Below are 21,570 nucleotides of genomic sequence, written 5' to 3'. Positions count from 1 at the left end.
CCCGTGTCCCCTGCATCGGCAGGCGGACTCTCAACCACTGCGCCACCAGGGAAGCCCATGTGTTATCTTTTAAGACTTTATTTTTCAGAGCAGTTTTAGCTTCACAGCAAAATTGAGAGGAAGATACAGGGATTTCCCATATACTCCCACCACTATCTTTTTCTATTTTTTCTTTGTGATCATCACTTTTTTTTTTGACATAGATATACCCATAATGTTTTATTGAATGGAAAAAGTTGTAACACAATATATACAGTTTGATGACATTTTGACATATATACCCTACTGATACTATGTATAAAATAGCTAACTAATGAGAACCCACTGTATAGCACAGGCAACTCTACTCAGCCAGCACTATCCTTTTAATCCTCACAGTTAACCCTGTGAGATAAAATTCTCATTCTTACTCTCGTCCAGCCCCCCACCCACCGTGAGGAGACTGAGGCTTCTTACTGGAATTAAGTAACTTGTCTGCAGAGCCAGGCTTTTATTCCACACATACCTAACCCCTGGACCACACTGCCTCCTGCATGCACTCATGATCTACCAGGCTTGTGCTGCACATTTTTCTTTCTAACTTTTTTTTTTGGCTGCGTTGGGTCTTCGTTGCTGTGCATGGGCTTCTCATTGCGGTGGCTTCTCTTGTTGCGGAGCATGGGCTCTAGGCGCGTGGGCTTCAGTAGTTGCAGCACGTGGGCTCAGTAGTTGTGGCTTGCGGGCTTAGTTGCTTCACAGCATGTAGGATCTTCCCAGACCAGGGCTCGAAACCATGTCCCCTGCATTGGCAGGTGGATTCTTAACCACTGCGCCACCAGGGAAGTCCTGTGCTGCACATTTGACATTTAATTTAATGTAATGTTCACAATCCTATGAAATAGTACCCCAGCTCCATTCCATAGATGGGAAAATGTAGGCTTGGAGCTGGGAGAATTGGCCGGGTCACAAGGTTGGTAAGCAGCAGAGCAAGCAGCAGAGAGGGGACTCGAACTCAGAGTCCAAAGTCCACATGCTTTCCTCTCCACCAGTTTGATTTGAGGAATGGGTCAGGAGAGCTGCAGCATTCTAGAGCTGTAAAGAGCCAGGGTGGGCTTTACTCTGTTTGAGAAGACCCCCAGTGGGTAAGAGAGTTGGGTGGGGGGTTGTGAGGGCCCCAGAGATGAAGAGGCTATGGGTTTGGGAAGCATGAGGAGGTTTCACTGCAAGATGACCCCACAAGGCTCCCAAGAAAGGAAGAAAATGTGTGAGGAGAGGTCATGGTCAAACCCCACAGCTTGAGCTTCAGGCTGTGTGGGCGGCCGCAGAAGGGCTCTGCCTCCACCTGTGGGGACTGAGAGGCTCAGAGAAGTACCTCGGGCTTTGAAGTGGAGAGAAGCAAGTATATTTCTGTAAAAGCGTGGTTTGTGTGTGTAGGTAGACCACACTGAACAGGTAATGAGAGCGAATGCCCTGACTACCTAATCCTCATGTGGGTACAGCCTGAAACTCTTGCTATATGAAAGTAGGTTGTGTGCTCTCAGGTGACTCCTTGAAAGGACATGGTCAGGGAGGGATGCTTAATAACCCCCTGCAGGCTTTGGAATGTAAGGGCTTCCCCATTCCCCTTCCCCTCTTGTCCTCACCCCCATAGCAAGGCAGGTATGAGACCCTCGCTTGTAGGGGACAGAGTCAGTATTTGCACCAGTAAAATCATCAGACTCCAGAGCTGGTAGGCAACAGACCTGGGACTAGAACCCAGTCTCTTGCCTCCTGGCCCAGTGATGCTTCATTATCCAATGGGAGACACAAGAGGACAAGCCGAGGACCTGTCCTGACACCCTGGGTAGAGGTGACCAAAGGGTCCTGGCCCTCCTTTGGGCCCTTGGGTACTTTGGGGCCAGTAGGTCTCAGGAAAGACCATCTTAAACTGTAAGAACCCCGAAAAAGGGCGCTTATATTTTCATCTTTTCCTTCCAAGAGTAGGGTTACTAGATAAAACACAGGGTGTCCACCTAAATTTGAATTTCAGATAATGAGTTTATCGGTATAAGTATGTCTTAAATATTACATGAGAAATACACATACTAAAAATATTTGTCCTTAAAATAATTCCTTGTTTATCTGAAATTCAAATTCAAATTTAACTGGGCATCCTGTATTTTTATTTGCTAAATCTGGCAACCCTCCTCAAGAGGCACCATGGCCTATATACAGAGAGAGCCCCTCTCCCTCTGTAGACAGGAGAGGCACCCTTGTCAGCTCCTAAATATTTGCTGTAGCCTCCCCTGGGCAATGCGTGCCTGCTGGCCCTCCACTCACACGACCTCAGAGTGTCGGTCCAGTGAGCAGAGACATCCTGCCCTGGGGAGACACGCTAGCAGCATCTTTCTAAAAAGTACAGTTTTGCTTCACCTGGCTCCCTGTTTCCTGTGGAAGACGCTGGGTTCATCATTTCTGGAGTTCCAGGGTTTCATCCTTGCCGTCTAAGGCCCGCGGTCAGGAGAGGCTTGAGCAGGTGGGCAGCTTGCCCTTTTCCTTTGCTAGAGCCCCGGGGACTCTGCCTGCTTCCCTCTTTTGCAGCAGCCAATCACCCAGTGACTGTCAGACAGTGACAGCCAATCACTGTCCAGGAAATTCCTCTCCTCCAATCCCCGCAGCTACCTCTCAACACAAAACCACAGACGTTTCTTGTGGTTGAAGTGTTTTACTTCCATGGGGAAACAGTCACTGGATGAGAAAAGAATTGATAAGAAAGTGACAAGGGGGTGGTGGTGTGATGAACTGGGAGGTTCGGATTGACATGTATACACTGATGTGTATAAAATGGATGACTAATAAGAAAATAGATAAATAAATAAACATTAAAAAAAAAAGAAAGTGACAAGATTCTTCCAGAAAGTTCTAAGAGTCATGGTCCCTGCTCTGCAGTTCTTGGCTCACTTGGGTCTTCTGCCTTTTTTGCTCCCCCTTGAAGCTGGATCCTGGCCCTACACATTCACTCGGATGGTTTCAGACCAATAATCAACTAGATTCGGGGGACTGCTTGCCTCATGTGGGCCTGGTCTTCCCAATAGTGCCTCCTCTTCCTTGAATATATAGATGAAAAATAGGGTAAAAGCAGTCCCCGTCCCCACCTTCCTCCCAGCAGTGCCCAGGGCATAAGCACAAGAGCTTGTGTGAAGTCAGTGCCCTGGGACTCATAGCTCACAAAGTTGGTCTTACCCAATACAGGCCCCAGCACCAGTGAATCAGGCCACACAGAAGTGCCTGCTGTGACTCCAGGGGTCAGGACGAGCTCAGAGGGAGTCTTACAGACCACTGACCTCACTGAGACCTCTATGTCAAACCATATCTCTTTGGAAACTCAAACCCTAAGCACCCAGACCTCTGATAAGACCTTCCTCCCAGGCAGCACCATTTCAGTAGCAGAGAACAGGGAAAACGAGACCATGGCCCTCATAAAAATAATGCCTTCCAAGTCCTCGGCTGTGATCAGCACTCCTATGGAGACATCAGCCACAGGTGGCGGCAGCCCCACGGGACGTGGAATGAGCACAGTTGAGACCGTCACAGTTACTGAGCTCTCGAAAGCCACCTTTGACACCCTTTGCAATTTCGACAGCTCTGAAGAGGCAAAGAGAATCATGGTAGACTTCTTGAAATTAGCTCACACCTCTACAGAAGCCGAGGCCTTGTCCTCGGAGAGCAGCGCTTCCTCTGACAGCTCAGTTCCAGCCATCGCCACCTCACAAGCCCTGTCATCTGACATCGCTGCTCTGGCTAAAGCCTTGGTTACCTACAACATCATCAACATCGAGGTGATCAACTGCAGTGTTATAGAAATAGAAGCAACTGCCAGCACCCCTGGGACCTCAGACATAGATCGCAGCCCCACGGGAGGAAAGGCCCTGTCTACCCCTGAGACATCAGCTTTGCCTGACTCCACTGAAGCAAAATCACACCTCGCCAGGACCGCCACCTCTGCTGAGACATTGTCAACAGCCAGCGCCACAGAATCAGCCACACCTGACATCACACTCACCATCAGTAGCACCACAGAAATGGAAACAACAGCCGCCAAGGCCACGGCCCCCAGTGGAACCTTGGTGACAGTTAGCATGAACCTCTTGGAAGAAAACTCATCCCTCTCTGTTGAGACAACAAGCCACACTGAGGTCTCAGGAGCAGTTACAATCTCCACAGGGACTGTGTCAACAGTAGGCGAGGTGACTTCCCCTGCTGGGTTCTCAGCTACGGTCTACAGCCTGTCTGAAGTGACTACCATCATGAGCTCCACCCCCTCAGAGACTTCTACCACAGACATCACATTCAGTGTGCCCGTTCCCAACAGCAGGAGCCCCCTTCCTTCTGTCCATCTGGCTACGGCCAACAACAGCCAAGAAAAAAACATCACCTTAGCCAAGACCACAGCCTCAGCAAAGACCTTGAAGATAGCCAGCACAGCTGAAGGGAAACCCTCAACAGCCACGCCCACCAATGCTCAGACAAGTCTGACAGATGTTACTGCAGGTGAGCAGCTTCCCCCATGTGTGATTTTTGGGGATTTGGGGTTTGGAGTCTGCATGTTTAGGGAGTAGGGAGAAAGGAAGGATCTGGGGGCCTATTCTGAGCCCTGTCTCTGATGTCACCTCTTCACAATCTTCTAGTGGTTCTTGCCAAAATCAGTAACGAGCAGAATTAAGGTGGTGTATGGAAAAAGTGTGGAGAAATGGTTTGGGATCTTGTCTCTGTCCTTAACAACCTGAGTGACCTAGGACAGGTCCCTCTCCCTCTCTGGGCCTCAGTTTCTCCACCAGTTGCTGGAGGAGGTTGCAGTGAAGTCCTTTCCATCTCTGCCATTCTACAGAGTTGACTGTTAAGTAACTACTGTGCACCAGGCAAGGACCAAAATTTTACTTAAAAGACACAGCCCTCATTATCTGAACGTCTCTGGTTCAGCCAGTGTCATACCATGTGGGCATCTGGCCCAAATTGCTGCCCTCTGAGCAGCTGGGACCCCATGAAAATGGAGCTCACTGGATGCACTTGCTGGGATTGGTGCCATAAATGGTGACTTAAAATAAATAAATAAATTGGGCAAAGGTTTGGGAGTCTAAAGCTACATCTCTGGGCAGGACAGGAATAAAGATGCAGACCTAGAGAATGGACTTGTGGACACGGGGAGGGGGAAAGGTAAGCTGAGAGAAAGTGGCATGGACATATATACGCTACCAACTGTAAAATAGATAGCTAGTGGGAAGCAGCCGCGTAGCACAAGGAGATCAGCTCAGTGCTTTGTGACCACCTAGAGGGGTGGGATAGGTAAAATAGATAGCTAGTGGGAAGCAGCCGCGTAGCACAAGGAGATCAGCTCAGTGCTTTGTGACCACCTAGAGGGGTGGGATAGGGAGGGTGGGAGGGAGGGAGACGCAAGAGGGAAGAGATATGGGGATATATGTATAGGTATAACTGATTCACTTTGTTATAAAGCAGAAACTAACACACCATTGGAAAGCAATTATACTCCAATAAAGATGTTAAAAAAAAAAAAAAGAAAGAAAGATAGCTACATCTCTAAGACAACAGATATTTCTCGGGGAAGAGGTGCCTTGTCAGCCCAGCTCCCAGTCAGCCTATAGCCTTCACCTCCACTTCCCTTCACTCTTTCCTTGTGCCTCATCCCTGCAGTATCCTCAGCTTGCACTGCCTTTCTGGGGGGGTGAAATAAAAATATTAATCACAACCACCTTACTGAATATCTTTTGCACTCCAGGCAGAGGTGATATAAAAATATTTCACAGCTAGTGAGCATTGGCACCAGCTGAAGTTTCTCTCTGACGCCAGGCAGTATACTACTGTATGAGCTTTGCATGTTATCTCCTCTAACTAAACCTTCAAAACTACCTTATGAGGTGGATATTCTTACACCCCACCTGACAGATGAGGAAATAGATTTAAAGATGGTAAAAAAGTAGCAGTGGAATTCCAAGTGAAAGTCTGTTTGATTCCAAAACTCAGTCTCCTGTTGTGCTTTTATTTTTGAAGGCTCAATTTATTAATATATTTTTATTTTAAAAAGCTTTTATTTGTTGATTAGATGATACATTCACATGATTTGAAATTCAGTAAGTACACCATAAAATGTCTTTCTCCCATTGCTGTCCCCCAACTCCCCAATTTTCCTTACATACATAACTGATGGTATCACTTTCTTGTGAATCCTCTTCTGGACATGAAATATGCATATGGAAGCATTAGAAGGAAGATGAAAGAGATCTACATATTGTATCGATATAATATAGACATAGATACTATATCATATAGATATAGAATAATATCTCTCATCTTCCTTTTCATGCAAATCTGTGTTTCAAGCATATGTTAAACACAGATCTCTGAGACAAGGCTATTCTTTTTTATGGCTCCTCAGTATTTTGTTTTACCATAATTTATTTAACCAGTGTTTTATGGATGGACACTTAGGTCTTTTTTTTTTAAAAACATCTTTATTGGAGTATAATTGCTTTCCAATGGTGTGTTAGTTTCTGCTTTATAACAAAGTGAATCAGTTATACCTATACATATATCCCCATATCTCTTCCCTCTTGCGTCTCCCTCCCTCCCACTCTCCCTATCCCACCCCTCTAGGTGATCACAAAGCACAGAGCTGATCTCCTTGTGCTATGTGGCTGCTTCCCACTAGCTATCTATTTTACATTTGGTAGTATATATATGTCTATGCCACTCTCTCACTTTGTCCCAGCTTACCCTTCCCCCTCCCCATGTCCTCAAGTCCATTCTCTAGTAGGTCTGCATCTTTATTTCTGTCTTGCCCCTAGGTTCTTCATGACCATTTTTTTAGATTCCATATATATGTGTTAGCCTACGGTATTTGTTTTTCGCTTTCTGACTTACTTCACTCTGTATGACAGACTCTAGGTCCATCCACCTCACTACAAATAACTCAATTTCATTTCTTTTTATGGCTGAGTAATATTCCATTGTATATTTGTGCCACATCTTCTTTCTCCATTCATCCGATGATGGACACTTAGGTTACTTCCATGTCCTGGCTATTGGAAACAGAGCTGCAATGAACATTGTGGTACGTGACTCTTTTTGGACATTTAGGTCTTTTCCAATATTTTGTTATGACAAACAGCGCTGCAGTAAATAGCACATTTTTCACATGTGTGTTATTTTCTGTAGGATAAACTTCTAGGAGTGCAATTGCTGGATCAATTCTAATAGTATTCTAATAGGAAGAGACGACTAAAATGTGGCAGGTAAAGGCAGGCATATTAGGGCTCAAGAAAAGACGGAAGTTGCCTATAAGCTGCTAAGCCAGGAAGGCTGGCTTGAAAGACCTCTGCCAACCTGGAGCTGGAAGCACTGGCTGAGTGCATCCCCTCAGAGACCAGCCTCTCTGCAGCCATCTCCCCGGCTGGCCCCTTTCCCAACAGCCTCATCCGGGCCTCCAGGCCTTGAGAACATTCTAGATCCACTTTCATTTCTCCTTCCTCACACTACTCTTTTGACTTCTCCAAATGTGGATGGGGTCTCTAGCCATCATTTCCTTCCCTCTTGTTGGGAAGACACTACGATGGGTCCAGTTACTGGAGAGGAGGAATCCTTTCTCTTTGCAGTGAATAGAGGTAAGATCCTATGTGAACACAGACTCATTTACACACGAGTGTGAGCACACATATGCAGCGTGGGGACAGAGACTGGGTAGTACAGTTCACATCTTGATTCCTGAAATGACTTACCCATATTTTCATCTTCCTACTGTTCTCAACTTGCAGGTGAGGATGGAGGCTTCCTCCTCCTGAGGCTGAGCGTGGCCTCCCCAGAAGACCTCACTGCCCCCAGAGTGGCAGAGAGGTTGATGCAGCAGGTGAGTGGCACTTTGTGTGCCGGGGAGTAGAGTAGAGTGAGAGGTTCTCGAAGACCCTGGGGAAGATCTGCAGGATACAGCAGATACTGTACACCTGGGAGGGTCTAGTTTCTTATGGAGTATTAGGAGTGAGATCTAAAAATCCCTGTCTGGCTTTGCTTCTGCCTGTTTTTCCTGAGTTCTGAATTCCCCTTCTCTGTTATGTAAAAAAAGCGTTCTTTCCCTCATCCCAATTTCCTCAGGCTTTAGGAAGATCAGGCTTTCAGGCCCCTGGGAGAGGGTCAATGTTATAAATGGGCAGATAGGCAGGACTTCAGTTGCAAGTGGCGGCAACCCAACTCATCATAGCTTATACAATAGGCAAGGTATTGGCTGAGAAACCTAGAGGTGGCTGCCCAGCTTCAGTTATGGCTGGATCCAGAAGCTCAAACAGGATCATCAGGATTTTCTCTTTCTCTCCCCATCTCAGCTCTGCTCCCTTCATTCCTCAGAGTCTCTTAATATGTAAGGAAAGGTGGCTGTGACAGCCCTAGATTCACAAGGCACTTACCTCTCCCAAGATCTGCATATCATACTAGGGAAGGATGGATCTCATTTACCTGGAAGGGCCACCATGACTGACAGCCCAACCTGAACCACATGGAATGGGAAGGAAAGGCCCCAAAGGAAATAGAGATATTAGACAGAAAACAAAATACAAACAAAAAAAACCCCATAGATGTACGCTCTAGATGGGGACCAAGATTATACTTGTAGAAGTTGGGAAAATTCTCCTAAAACACAGATCCCTGGACAAAGCTTCTAGTGGTGGAATTCTAGGGTTAGGGTTTTGGGGGATGGTGTGAGTCATTGGAAGGTTAGAATGAGTCAGCTCAGCCTAACTCTTGTGCCCCCATCTTGCTTCCAGGGGATGATGGGAAGAGGGAATATTTGGGCCCTAGAAGTTCTCTTAGTGGAAGGGGGGCCTATCAGGACTCCCATAATAAGGAGGTCCCTGAACATGGCATGGGGTTTTTAAGTGGGAGAGCCAAATAAGTGACAAATTCCCACTGCACATGGATAATCCAAGTAGCAAGTGTGAATCCTGGTTGAAGAAGGAAGCCAAGGATATGTCAGATCTGAGCCCCTCAAACTGGAAACTATTTCAGGGGTCAGAAAGAAGCCAGGGAGATAGGAGCAGATCAGGAGCAGAGTTGCAGGAACCAGCCCATGCAGGTGTTGGGTGTCAGTTCTTGCTGGGAACTGGCCACTGGCGAAAGGCTCAGGGGTCAGACAAACAACAAGCATTGGCGCCACGTAGACCTGAGTGTGAATTCCAGTTCCTAACTGTGTGACCTTCGGTAAGCTACTCCGTATTACTTTCCTTCCTTGTAAAATGAGGCTGGTACTACCTGCTTTCTAAGGTTACTGTGAGGTTTAAATGGCATGAAGGACCTAGCCTATGCCCAGCCTGCAAGAGGTTCAGAAAGTGCTGCTGGCCTCCTAATATGTTCCCTTTTGCCCACCAGCTCGACCGTAAACTGCATGTGTTGTTTATGTCTCCCATCCAAGTCTCCCTGCTGCGTGTCAGGAGGGGCTGAAGAACATCAGCTGTGATCAGGCACTGCCATGTGTGGAAGTGGGCAGTGCTGCCTGCGGCCTGGGCCTCAGCACGACTGGAGCCATGTTACCTGGAAGGTTCCCATGTAGATCAGCAAGCCATGGGCTTACCCAGTCATGGCAGTGGGACCCTGGCTCACATATGCCTGGGTGTACGTGTGTAGGGAGGGGGTGGGGTCTTCGCCTGTTCCAGAGATGTCCTTGGACTTCCCCTGGCATGTGTGTTGTGTTTCAGTAAAGAGTGACCTGATTACCCATCTGTCACCTGCTGTGTGCTTCCATCCTACATTAAAATTACACTCAGTGTGGCCCAGGGTCAAGTTTTCATGGTACAGGAATTTTGTGCACCCTCACTGCTACCTCCCTCCTTCATGCTCCCCAGGTTCTCAGTTTGGACCTTGATTACAACACTGACTGAGGCTGGCCCTAGAGCCTCTTGAACTGTGAGCTCCTTCAGAGCAGGAACCATTTATCTTGGTATCCCTGGAACCTAGCAGAGCGCCTGGCCTGTAGTAGGATCACAGAGAATGCTTGTTGAATGGACTTGAATTTCAAGTTTTCGACACAAGCAATACTCAGTTATTCCTCCCCCATAAGTCATGTTGTTTTTAAAAATTAAACTTGGCTTATTTTTTTTCTATTGTAGAAGTAAAACTTGCATTTAAATTTTTGAGAAATTCGAAAGAACCAAGGGGTGGGGGGAAAGGAAATGAGAAGTGGGGGAAGAGAAAGAAAGAAATGTCTAAAATCCCACCTCTAGTTGTCTGGAGTTGTCTAGTTGTATGTAATACAACCATTGTTAATGTATATGTTCAGCCTCTCCACGTGGGTGGCTCTGAGTGGATCTCTACCAAGAGGTACCTTACATTCAACATTTCCAAGATCAGAGTACTAGCCGTACCCCTAAACGTGCTCTGCCTGCATCTTCCTCATCTCAGTTAATGTCAGTTGCATCCTTCAGTTCGTCAAGCCCGAATCCTTGGAACTATTTCTTATTCCTCTGTTTCTTTTTTTTTTTTTTTCACATGTTATATCTAATTCATGAGGAAATTCTGTTGGCTCTACTGTCATCAAAATATGGCCAACACATGAGCCCACCTCACCATCTCTACTGACTGCTCTTATCCTGGTCCAAGCTGCCATCATCTCTCACCTGGATGACTAGTATCTTCTCTTCTTCTCAAGCCTCCCTGTCTCTACCTTTTCCCCCGACTCCCTATCTAGTCCCAGTACATCAGCCAGAGCTGTCTTTTTATAACGTAAGGCAAACTGTACCACTCCTTTGCTCCAAACCCTCCCATTTCATTCAGAGAAAAAGCCACGTTCCTACAATGCTGCAAAACTGTCCCTGACCTGCACCCCTCCACCAGCCTCTTGAGCTTGCTCCCTGCACACCAGCCACACTGACTTCCTTGCTGTTCCCTGAAAGCATCCTGTTGCTTCAGGACCTTTGCATGCACTGCTCAGTCTGCTTAGAATTCTTCTCCAGATACCCTCTTGGCTAACTCCTGCACCTCCTTCACCTTCTCAGTGGGCCTACCTAACCACTCTCCTCTGCTTTGATCTGCTTCATAACACTGATCACAACCTAACATAATACATGTTTTATTTGTCTTGTTTATTATCTGTCTCCCTCATCTAGAATGGAAGAGTTTGCACACTGCAGCATCCCTAGCATCTAGGATAGTGCCTGGTACAAAAAAGGCTCTCAGTAAATATTTGTTGAGTAAAAGAAGGAAACAACAAGACAACTTGGATATTGCTTTGAATAAGGGGAGCATGTGTTTTCAGTTGACTCCCTTCCTCTTGCAGAGTGGGGCAGAATGAGTTTTATAAAGTAGACTGGACAAAAATAATTCAAACATTCATCTCGGCATATTTGTTCAGCACCTACAACAGAAGAAAGACTATGTTGTGTGCCTTGGGGGATTCGAAGGTGTCTCTTCCCACATGGATTAAAGTTAGTAGGGGGAGGAAAACTCCTACTCATGCTTAAAAGCCCAGGTCATCCACTACTTCCTCATGGTGGCTTTTCTCAAATTCCCTAAAGGGGAGCTAACATGCTATGTCATGATTTATTTATTATAAGTTTGTTAAATCAGGACAGAGCACCATATAGTATCCATCCCTGTAGCCACAGAACCTAGCACAGAGCCACGGAGGGCACTCAAATGTTTTCTGAATGACTTAGAGGACGGGCTGTGTGAGCAGATGACCATGAAATGTGGGCACTGAGCTCCGAAAGGTAAGAAAATGACATTCAGTGTTGAAGTAACAGAAGATAAATTTAATGATATAATTATTAAGCTGCACTATAGTTAGGTATGAATTGAGAGCAGTTTGCATAACACTGCTGTTACAGAAACCCAATTTTTAAATAGTTTTTCTTGTTTTGCACTTATTCAAACAGATGATACCTAATAAAGTGGATAATTTAATCTTAATTACATACCTATAAAGACATACATGTACATACAGTGCTGATTACTGTTATTATTGGAAGCCATAAAAATCTGTAAAATATGGGATACACCAATTAAAAGCATTTAGGAATTAAAGTGTATAATTATGCTTGTGTGTGTGTGTGTGTGTGTGTGTGTGTGTGTGTGTGTGAGAGAGAGAGAGAGAGAGAGAGAGAGAGAGAGAGAGGGAGAGAATTACTGGAAATGACCAAAGTTAGCAGAAGTAATGTTACCAAACCAGCAAGAACCAGAAGTGCCCGGAGAAAATTCTCCAGTTATTTAAGATTCAAACGTGTATATATATGAGATGAAAATGCCACATATTTCATAAAGACAAAGATGGGCATGGACCTAAACAAGACAACCTGTCTAAAATCTCCTGTGACTCAGCCCAGACTCAGAAGGCAAAAACACAAGGCCACGATGAGGACAGTGTGAGGTGGAACTTTTCTGACAAGAGGCTTCAATGGAAGGCTCTGCACAGCCCAATCTTCCTTCATTCCTTGTGAACGGGACTGGCCACCAGTTAGTGGAAAGCAGTGAATGGTAACTGATCCCGTGGGTGCACCACAAATCGAAGTGAGTGGGCACGTTTTTTGGTATCAATAAATAAGTACATTGGTATATCATACCAGTGATTGATTATGCATCATCCTGGTCATTAAAAGCTGGCCCAAGGGTGTTTCTGAAAGGTTCCTTTGAGAGCAGGGAAGGTTGGGCAGGGGAATCTGTGTCTCTGGCCAAGCATCTCCCCAGACAGCTCCCTTCGCTCCCCCAGTGCCCACTAAGGGTGTCTCAGCTGCTTGCCACCAAGCGGGGGTAGGGGTGTATAGTCTCTCCTTCCTCTCTGCTAAGCCAACACGTGCCTGGAACCCTGAAGCAAAGCGCATCAGTTCTTTAGTCCAGGTGCATAAGTGACAGAATCACAGAGCCGGGGAGTTGATGAAAATGTGCAGCTGTGTCCTTGATCTAAACGTACCATTCAGAAGAAGGCTTTCCTTCCCAGCCAGGAGGCTGTCCCCCTCAGGCGCCGTCCTCCTTTCTCATGACTCCCTCTCTCTACATGCCCAGCGCCTCAGCCGTTCTGACCAGGTTGCCAGATAAAATACAGGACACCCAGTTAAATTAGAATTTCAGATACACATTGAATGCTTTTGAAAATATATGGATATCCCAAATATTTCATGGGACATTCTTATAGTGAAAAATTGTTTGTGGTTTATCTGAAATTCAAATTTAACTGGGCTTTCTGTATTTTTATTGTTAAATCTGAAACCCTACTTTTAATGCCTCCACTTCCACCAGTGTCCCCACCTCTTCCCTTTTCCCAGTCTGTGGGTTTCCTTCTGCTGTGGCAAGCCCCAGCCTTTTCTTAGGCTTACGGACAGCTCCACTGACTCTGGCAGGATTGTCCGTGACACACATTCTGTCTTTCTGCTCCACCTCCATCTCTCAGTGGGAGGAGAAGCTTAGTGTCTGAACATGGATGGCGGGAGGAAGGACTTGGGGTTTGGGTGCCTTGCTCCCCATTTCCACCTTGCTTTTGTTCTATCAGGTTTCCCTTTAGCAGGCTTGATGACACAAAGTATCTATAATAATCATGTCTTGCACAGCATGGGTAAATCCCTTGCCAAGGGTCCTGACTGGGTTGAGGATGAGACGTAAATTTTGTACCTTACCCTAAAAGAGAGCCTTCCCCTACCTGACCTCAAGTCACGTTACAAAGTCCTCATCGCATAGCTTAGTTTTAGGATTGCAATGGTCAAGGCACAGCAGTCTCGCCAGTCCACCACGCTTCCGTCATCCCTCCCTCCTTGTTTTACATTCCCTTCTTTCTAACTGTTGGACAACTCCCCACCCCCCCATGCTGTCTGTCCTCAGTGCCATATGTATTTAATTCTTTGGATCTAAATTTGTATTATTTTTTAAGTTAATAAAATTTATTTTCAGAGTAGTTTACGTTCACAGTAAAATTGAACCAAAAGTACAGAGAATTCCCACATAGCCCCTTCCCCCCACACACTTACAATCTCCCCCACTATTGACATCCCCCATTGGAGAGCATCTGTTACATCTGTTACAATCAATGAACCTATGTTGGTTGACACATCATTAGCATCCAAAGTTCATAGTTTACGTTAAGGTTCACTCTTGGTGTTGTATGGGTTTTGACAAATGTATTATATAACATGCATTTGCCATCGTAGTGGTGTACAGAATAATTTTACTGCCCTCAATATCCTCTGTGTTCTGCCAATTCATCCTTCCCTCCCTCTTAAGCCCCTAGAAACCACTAATCTTTTCACTGTCTCCATAGTTTTGCCTTTTCCAGAATGTCATATACTTGGAATCATAAGCTATGTAACCTTTTCACATTGGCTTCTTTCATGCAATAATATGCATTTAAGTTTCCTTCATGTCTTCTCATGGCTTGATATCTCATATCTTTTTAGTGCTCTGTAGTATTCCATCGTCCGGATGTACCATAGTTTATTTACTTATTCATCGACTGAAAATCATCTTGGTGACTTCCAAATTTTGGCGATTATGAATAAAGTTACTATAGACATACATGTATAGGTTTTTATGTGGATATAACTTTTCATCTCCTTTAGGTAAATACCAAGGAGTGCAATCGCTGGATCATATGGTAAGAGTATGTTTAGTTCTGTAAGAAATTGTCAAACTGTCTTCCAAAGTGGCTGCACCATTTTGGAATTCCCAGGAGCAGGGAATAAGAATCGCTTTTGCTCCACATCCTTATAGCATTTGGTGTTGTCAGTGTTCTGGGTTTTGGCCATTCTCATAGGCGTGTAGTGGAATCTTATTGTTTTAATTTGCAATTCCCTAATGATGTATGATGTTGAACATTTTCTCATATGCTTACTTGCCATCTGTATATCTTATTTGGTGAGGTCTATGCTCAGGTCTTTTGCCTATTTTTTTTTTTTTTTTAATTTGGATATTGAGTTGTATGAGCTGTCTGTATATTCTGGTCACACCAGCTGCAAATATTTTCCCCCTTTCTGTAGGTTATCTTTTTGTTTTGTTGATGGTTTCCTTTTTGTTTTTTTTTTTTTTTTTTTTTTTTTTTTTTTTGCGGTAGGCGGCCCTCTCCCCACTGTGGCGTCTGCCGCCGCAGAGCACAGGCTCTGGACGCGCAGGCTCAGCGGCCATGGCTCACGGGCCCAGCCGCTCCGCGGCACGTGGGATCCTCCCGGACCGGGGCACGAACCCACGTCCCCTGATTCGGCAGGCGGACTCTCAACCACTGCGCCACCAGGGAAGCCCCTTTTGCCTATTTTTTAATCAGGTTGTTTGTTTTCTTGTTGTTGAGTTTTAAGAGTCCTTTGTATATTTTGGATAACAGTCCTTTATCAGATGCACCTTTTGCAAATATTTTCCCCCAGGCTTGTCTTCTCATTCTCTTGAAATAAGTTTTTAATTTTAATGACGTCCAGCTTATCAATTCTTTCTTTCATGGATCATGACTTTGGTGTTGTATCTGAAAAGTCATTACCATACACAAGGTCATCTAGGTTTTCTCCTATGTTATCTTTTAGGAGTTTTATAGTTTTGTATTTAACATTTATGTCTTGTTCCATTTTGAGTTAGTTTTTGTGAGGGGTGTAAAGTCTGTGTCTAGAGTCATATTTTTGCATGTGGATGTTCAGTTGTTCTAGTACCATTTGTTGAAAAAGCTGTCTTTGTTTCATTGTGTTGCCTTTGCTCCTTGGTCAAAGATCAGTTGACTATATTTATGTGAGTCTGTTTCTGGACTCGTTACTCTGTTCCACTGATCTATTTGTTTATTCTTTTAATAACACCACACTGTCTTGATTACTATAGTTTATAAAGTACTTAGCTTAAAAGTAAGTCTTAAATTAGGTAGTATAGGTCTTCTGACTTTATTCTTCTCCTTCAATATTGAATTGACTATTCTAGGTCTTTTGCCTCTCCACAGAAACTTTAGAATCAGTTTGTGAATATCTATAAAAAATCTTGCTGGGGTTTTGATTGGGTTTGCATTGAATCTGTAGATCAAGCTGGGAAGAACTAACTTCTTGACAGTATTGAGTCTTCCTATCCATGGACATGGAATATCTCTCCATTTATTTAGTTCTATGATACCTTTCATTTGAGTCTTGTGGTTTTCCATAGATAGACCTTGTATATATTTTGTTAGATTTATACCTAAGTATTCAATTCTATTGGTTGGTTGCTAATGGACATGGTAACGTGCTTTTAATTTCAAATTCTATTTGTTCATTGCTGGTATACAGGAAAACAATTGATTTTTGTACATTAACCTTGTATCCTACAACCTTGATATAATTGCTTAATAGTTTCAGGAGGGTTTTTTAGAATCAATTCTTTCAGATTTTCTACATAGACAATCATGTCATTTGTGAACAATGACAGTTTCATTTCTTCCTTCCCAATCTTTATACCTTAAAAAGAATTTTTTGTGTGTCTTATTGAATTAGTTAGGACTTCCAGTACAATGTTGAAAAGCAGTGGTAAGAGGGGACATCCTTGCCTTATTCCTGATCTTAGCTGGAAAGCTTTGAGTTTCTCACCATTAATTATGATGTTAGCTGTAGGATTTTTTTGTAGAGTGTGTGTGTGTGTGTGTGTGTGTGTGTGTGTGTGTTTTATCAAGCTAAGGAAGTTCCCCTCTATTCCTAGTCTGTTGAGAGTTTTCATCGTAAAAGGGTGTTGAATTTTGTCAAATGCTTTTTCTGCATCTATGGATATGATTATGTGATTTCTTCTTCAGTCTGTTGACGTGATAGATTACATTAATTTATTTTAAAATGTAGAACCAGACTTGTGTACCTGGGATAAATGCCACTTTATTGTGGTGTATAATTCCTTTTATCCATTGTTGGATTCGATTTGCCAATATTTTATTGAGGATTTTTGCATCTATGTTAATGAGAGATTGGTGTATAGTTTTATTTTCTTGTGATGCATTTTTCTGGTTTTAGTATTAGGAAAATGCTGGCCTTACAGAATGAGTTAGGAAGCTTCCCTCTGCTTCAGTCTTCTGAAAGACATTATAGAGTTGGTAGAATTTCTTCCTGAAATGTTATCAGTAGAATTCACCAGTGAACGTATTTGGGCTATGTGCTTAATTCTTTTTTTTTTTTTTTTTTTTGCCATGCCACCCAGCACGTGGGATCTTAGTTCTTCGACCAGGGATCGACCCCTTCCCCCCTGCAGTGGAAGCACAGAGTCCTAACCACTGGACCACCAGAGAATTCCCATGTGCTTAATTCTTTTTTTTTTTTTTTTTTTTTTTGCCATGCCACCCAGCACGTGGGATCTTAGTTCTTCGACCAGGGATCGAACCCTTACCCCCTGCAGTGGAAGCACAGAGTCCTAACCACTGGACCACCAGAGAATTCCCATGTGCTTAATTCTTGATAAATGAATGCTGGGATTAAATGAATGTGGTTCTATATGGAGACCTGATTACACTTGGGGGCATTTGAGGGGAAAACGACAGACTTGTACATATTGGGAGGCGCTTCACCTGCTGGGAGAAGTCGTTCTCTACATAGAGCAGACAGTTTGGAGTCTCTGCTCGGATCAGAAATCATGTTTCTCTTGGAACTTCTCCCAACACCACTTACTCACCTACAAGTCTGAGCCTGATCACCAGGTTTGTATCATGTGACCTCTTTTCCTACTCTGTGGTTACACTTGATTGGACCAGGGATGGACAACTGACACAAGCTGGACCAATCAGATTCTCTCTTCATGGATTTGGGATATAGGACCAAAAGGCAACTACCCAGCTTCTGCACAGGATTGGAACTGAGGTGCTCTGGACACAGGAGGTGTGGACCAGTTGTCCTTGGAGTTGTTATACTAGATATGTGTAAAGTTCTGCCTTCTAAGAGAGAAGGTTGAGGTGGAAACTGATCAGGTTCTTGGGAAAAGCAGAGAGAGTGGGACTGAGGGACTACGGGGTGGAGCAGCTCAAAAGACTCCAACTGGGGCCCAGGAAAGGACAGAGAAAATGTATCAGGGGTTGGGTACCCTAGATCTAAGGATGGGGTGGTTCCTGGAAAGGGAGCTGAAATGATTTAATCCTTCCTCCAGGGAACACTCCAGATAGGAAAAAGCACTGCATACTTATCCTCTTGAAACTGATGGGCAGAGACCAGCAAGGCAGGGAGGGGTCCTGGGAGAGAGTTGGGGATACTCCATATGGGGGTATTCTTACCATTCTCCTCAGAGGGCCAGGCCTTGGCTTGTGTTGGGGGGAGGGGAAGAAGGGAATGTGGAGACTGAAGCAAAGATCCAAGTCTGGGCTGGAGTAACCGAGCTTCCCAACATAGAGTAACTGAGGGCTGAAGCAGGACTGGGTCCAACCGACCTCTGCTCCCTCCACCCTCTGTATCAGGCCCTTTAGCCACCAGAGGAAAATCATGAATGAAATCCATGGCTTTGGGAACACAAAAAGTCAGAGGGATTTTATTTAAATAAACTTTAATTAGAAGTAAACTGGAGACTTTTGTGTGCAAATGTATTTTGGTTTTTAATTTAGAGCCATCACCCCATCAACTCTGGTGTGTGCACGTAGTGTTTCTGTAGGTCAGTGTCCTCTGTGTGGGTATGTTTGTGTGAGAATCCATCTATTTATGTAGTAGGCCTTTATGGCCTCTTCCTTTCAGCCTCTGTGTCTCCTGTTCTGACAAGGTGTGGTCTTTATTATTCATTCCCATTATTCATTCTTCTTAAAGAATCCTGTGTACGCATCAGTCACCTTACTTTTTCCAGGCTCCCTAAACCATGACGCCTGGAAGTGTGTGCAGGTGAGGCTGGGGTAGCTCCTGAGGTATCATAAACCACCGCAGCCCGTTCGAAAGCCTCAGCTTTCGGAGCCCAGCAGGTAGGAGAAACGGCTCCCGAAGCAGCCCCAGAAGTGCAGGAACACAAACAGCAAGACCCCCAGCAGCAGGAGGGCGCCCAGGGCCCCGAAAAGGATCCCGAAGAAGGCGCCGAGTTTCAAACTCAGGTGCTCACAGCGCTTGCCCCAGGGCGTGTAGATGGAGAAGGGCTCACAGCTGGGGACAGAGAGAGGGGACACAGTCAGCAGGTTACTCGGCCTCCCCATCCCTCCTCTCTGTCGGGCCAGAGGAGGTTTTCCACGATAGGCTCGGATCCCCTCTAGGGAAGGGGCGGAGTCAGCCCTGACTTGGAGCTGAGGGGAGGCCACTGGGCTACCAAGGAGGGCGGGGATGGGGGAGGGGGTGGTGAAGTCATCTAAGGTCGCTTCCACAGGGACTTCGGGGAGGGGGCGGGGCTGGCTGCAGGTGAGCATGCGCAGTCACAAACCCTGCCTGCCCCCGGAGAGCTGGGGTCCGGTGCTAGGCTCCACCCGCCCCCTCCTTGGACTCAGGAGCGGAGAGGGCTGGGCCCATCTGCAACTGCAGTGGGAACAAGCGTAGACGGAAGGCACTGATGTGACAAGAGGGCCCAGGTGGCGCTGCCCCTCTCCATGGCAGGCCTGCGACCTAGTGCACTCCTCTCACGGGATGAGAGGACTGCTCAGACTGCTGATGAACCGGTGGGACAGAGGGCGCCAGTTTGAGAGGGCCTCCCCTGTTACTCTTAAGGAGGGGCAGGGCCGGGCCTAGACACAAGACAATGGGCTCCTTTTCCACAATGAGGCAGCAAGCTGTCCACCCAAGAAGCAAAATCAGGTGGGAGGGTGTGGCTTTGGAACCCCGATCCTGTTACTTAACTTGCTGGGTACCTTAGGCAGATTCCTCATCGTCTCTAAGCTGCAGTTTTCTCATCCTTAAAGTGGTCATAATATCTACACAGTAGCTGGTTTGAGTTGCATAGGTAATATAGCAACTTTTTCATCCGCACAGGTTAGGCATGCACACATCTTCTTTTCCATTGTCCCTTTTCCCTCTGATCCCTTTTCTCTTAATTACAAACGGAGCCATCCTAAATTTGCAGACACCATGAGGTACCATGGCATTTCCCGACCCCTTGCAGCTTGGATTCCCAGCACTGCCCTCTGCCTCCTGCCCCCAGCCCCACCCACCTGCAGCGGGGCCCATCGGGCAGGTGCTGGCACTGGCCTCCGTTTTCACAGTAGCCCTCACTGCAGGGGGACACGCAGGTGAAGCCGCTCTGGGGGCGGAAGACCAGATGGTAGCCCTTGTATCCGCTGCATTGGAAGTAAGTTTCCAGCATGCTCACATTCACTGTCAGGTAGGATAAAAGTGAATATAGAAAGCAACCGATTAACACCAGATCTATACCTTTTGGATCAAGAATTCCATTTTCAGGCATTTATCCTGAGAAATAATTGGAAACACACATGAAAACTACATATGTTCATGGAAGACCAGAGCAGCATGGTTAAAAAGAGCAATAATGTTCAACAGGAGTGGTTTTGTTAAATATTGTGCAACTGATAAGCACCATGGTATGAAAAATGCATTGATTAAGAGCATATGCTTTGAAATCAGCCAGACCTGAGTTGAAATTCAAACTCTACTACTAACTTGCTGTGTGGTTTACGGGAAATTTCTTAACTCTTTCAGCCTCAGTTTCCTTATTTTTAGGTTTTTTTTTTTTTTTTTTTTTGCGGTATGCGGGCCTCTCCCGTTATGGAGCACAGGCTCCGGACGCGCAGGCTCCGCGGCCACGGCTCACGGGCCCAGCCGCTCCGCGGCATGTGGGATCTTCCCGGACCGGGGCACGAACCCGCGTCCCCTGCATCAGCAGGCGGACTCTCAACCACTGCGCCACCAAGGAAGCCCAGTTTCCTTATTTTTAAAAGGAAACTAACTTGCTGTAAATTTTAAATGAGATAATACATGCAGAGTATTCAGTACAGTGCCTGACACAGGAAGCCCTCATTAAATGGTCACTATCAGTATAACATTCTTTTTAAAATCTATTATAACACACTATATTAAGATATATTGTAAAATAATATATGAAATTGGAATGTGTATACAATATACAAGATAATATGTTCACAATTATTTCAGTAATGAGGAGGTTAACAAACATTAGGCATGATTTGCTCCCTTTATTGTAAACAAATTTATATGTGTGAAGGTTCCTATGCATAAAAGAAAATTCAGAAAAATAGGTGCAAAATGGATTTGTCTCTGGGGACAGGGATTACAAGTGATTTTTCTTTCTTTTTGTTAATTTGTGTTTCCTAAAGTTTCTACAATAAACACATTGTACTTGTGTAATAAAAATTGCGGGATGTTTGTTTGTTTTCTCTAACAAAAGGCACAATCAGGTCTGGGGTGTCCTCTTAACTCCAACCCTACCCCGCTACCACCCATACGCATAGTAGTTTGGAGAATTTCACATCGTTGCCCCTGGGACGGAGGAAGCTTAGCCTGGATTCTAAAAGAAGCTCTGGCTTGGTCCTGGACCCAAGTAACGCAGCAGCTTCTGTTGGGTTTGACATACTCACTGCCCTGTTCTCTGCCTGACTCACAAAATACGGTGGGCTATTCCTTTCCTTCCCCGGCAAGCTTGCCAACCTATCTCATTCCTGTTCCGGGATAATTAGGGGCTGTCAGAATTGAAAGGGACCTCAGAAATCCCATCTCATTTTCCAGATGAGTGTGGAGG

The 21,570-nt window shown here is 45.3% G+C and overlaps 2 protein-coding genes across 2 annotated transcripts in view; one reads left to right on the top strand and one right to left on the bottom strand.

The window, feature by feature from the left end:
- MUC20 (mucin 20, cell surface associated) overlaps window positions 1-9,456 on the top strand; it is a 10,447-nt gene extending 991 nt beyond the window's left edge. Inside the window, exons 2-4 of the mRNA XM_007448008.1 lie at window positions 3,211-4,509; window positions 7,785-7,876; window positions 9,385-9,456. Of these exons, the coding sequence (XP_007448070.1) occupies window positions 3,211-4,509; window positions 7,785-7,876; window positions 9,385-9,456 (1,463 nt within the window). The remainder of the gene's footprint in view (window positions 1-3,210; window positions 4,510-7,784; window positions 7,877-9,384) is intronic.
- An 8,971-nt stretch (window positions 9,457-18,427) lies between these two features.
- The window catches only part of LOC103069229 (mucin-4-like), a 30,732-nt gene continuing 27,589 nt past the window's right edge, over window positions 18,428-21,570 (bottom strand). The window contains exons 23-24 of the mRNA XM_007448011.1: window positions 20,009-20,171; window positions 18,428-19,016 (exon numbers count right to left, since the gene is read on the bottom strand). Of these exons, the coding sequence (XP_007448073.1) occupies window positions 18,821-19,016; window positions 20,009-20,171 (359 nt within the window). The 3' untranslated portion in view covers window positions 18,428-18,820. The remainder of the gene's footprint in view (window positions 19,017-20,008; window positions 20,172-21,570) is intronic.

Source organism: Lipotes vexillifer, unplaced genomic scaffold (assembly GCF_000442215.2).
Source record: "Lipotes vexillifer unplaced genomic scaffold, Lipotes_vexillifer_v1.1 scaffold1837, whole genome shotgun sequence".
Classification (NCBI taxonomy): Eukaryota; Metazoa; Chordata; class Mammalia; order Artiodactyla; family Lipotidae; genus Lipotes; species Lipotes vexillifer.
Note: the sequence above shows the minus strand (reverse complement) of the source record. Positions and strands in the feature narration are given on the sequence as shown.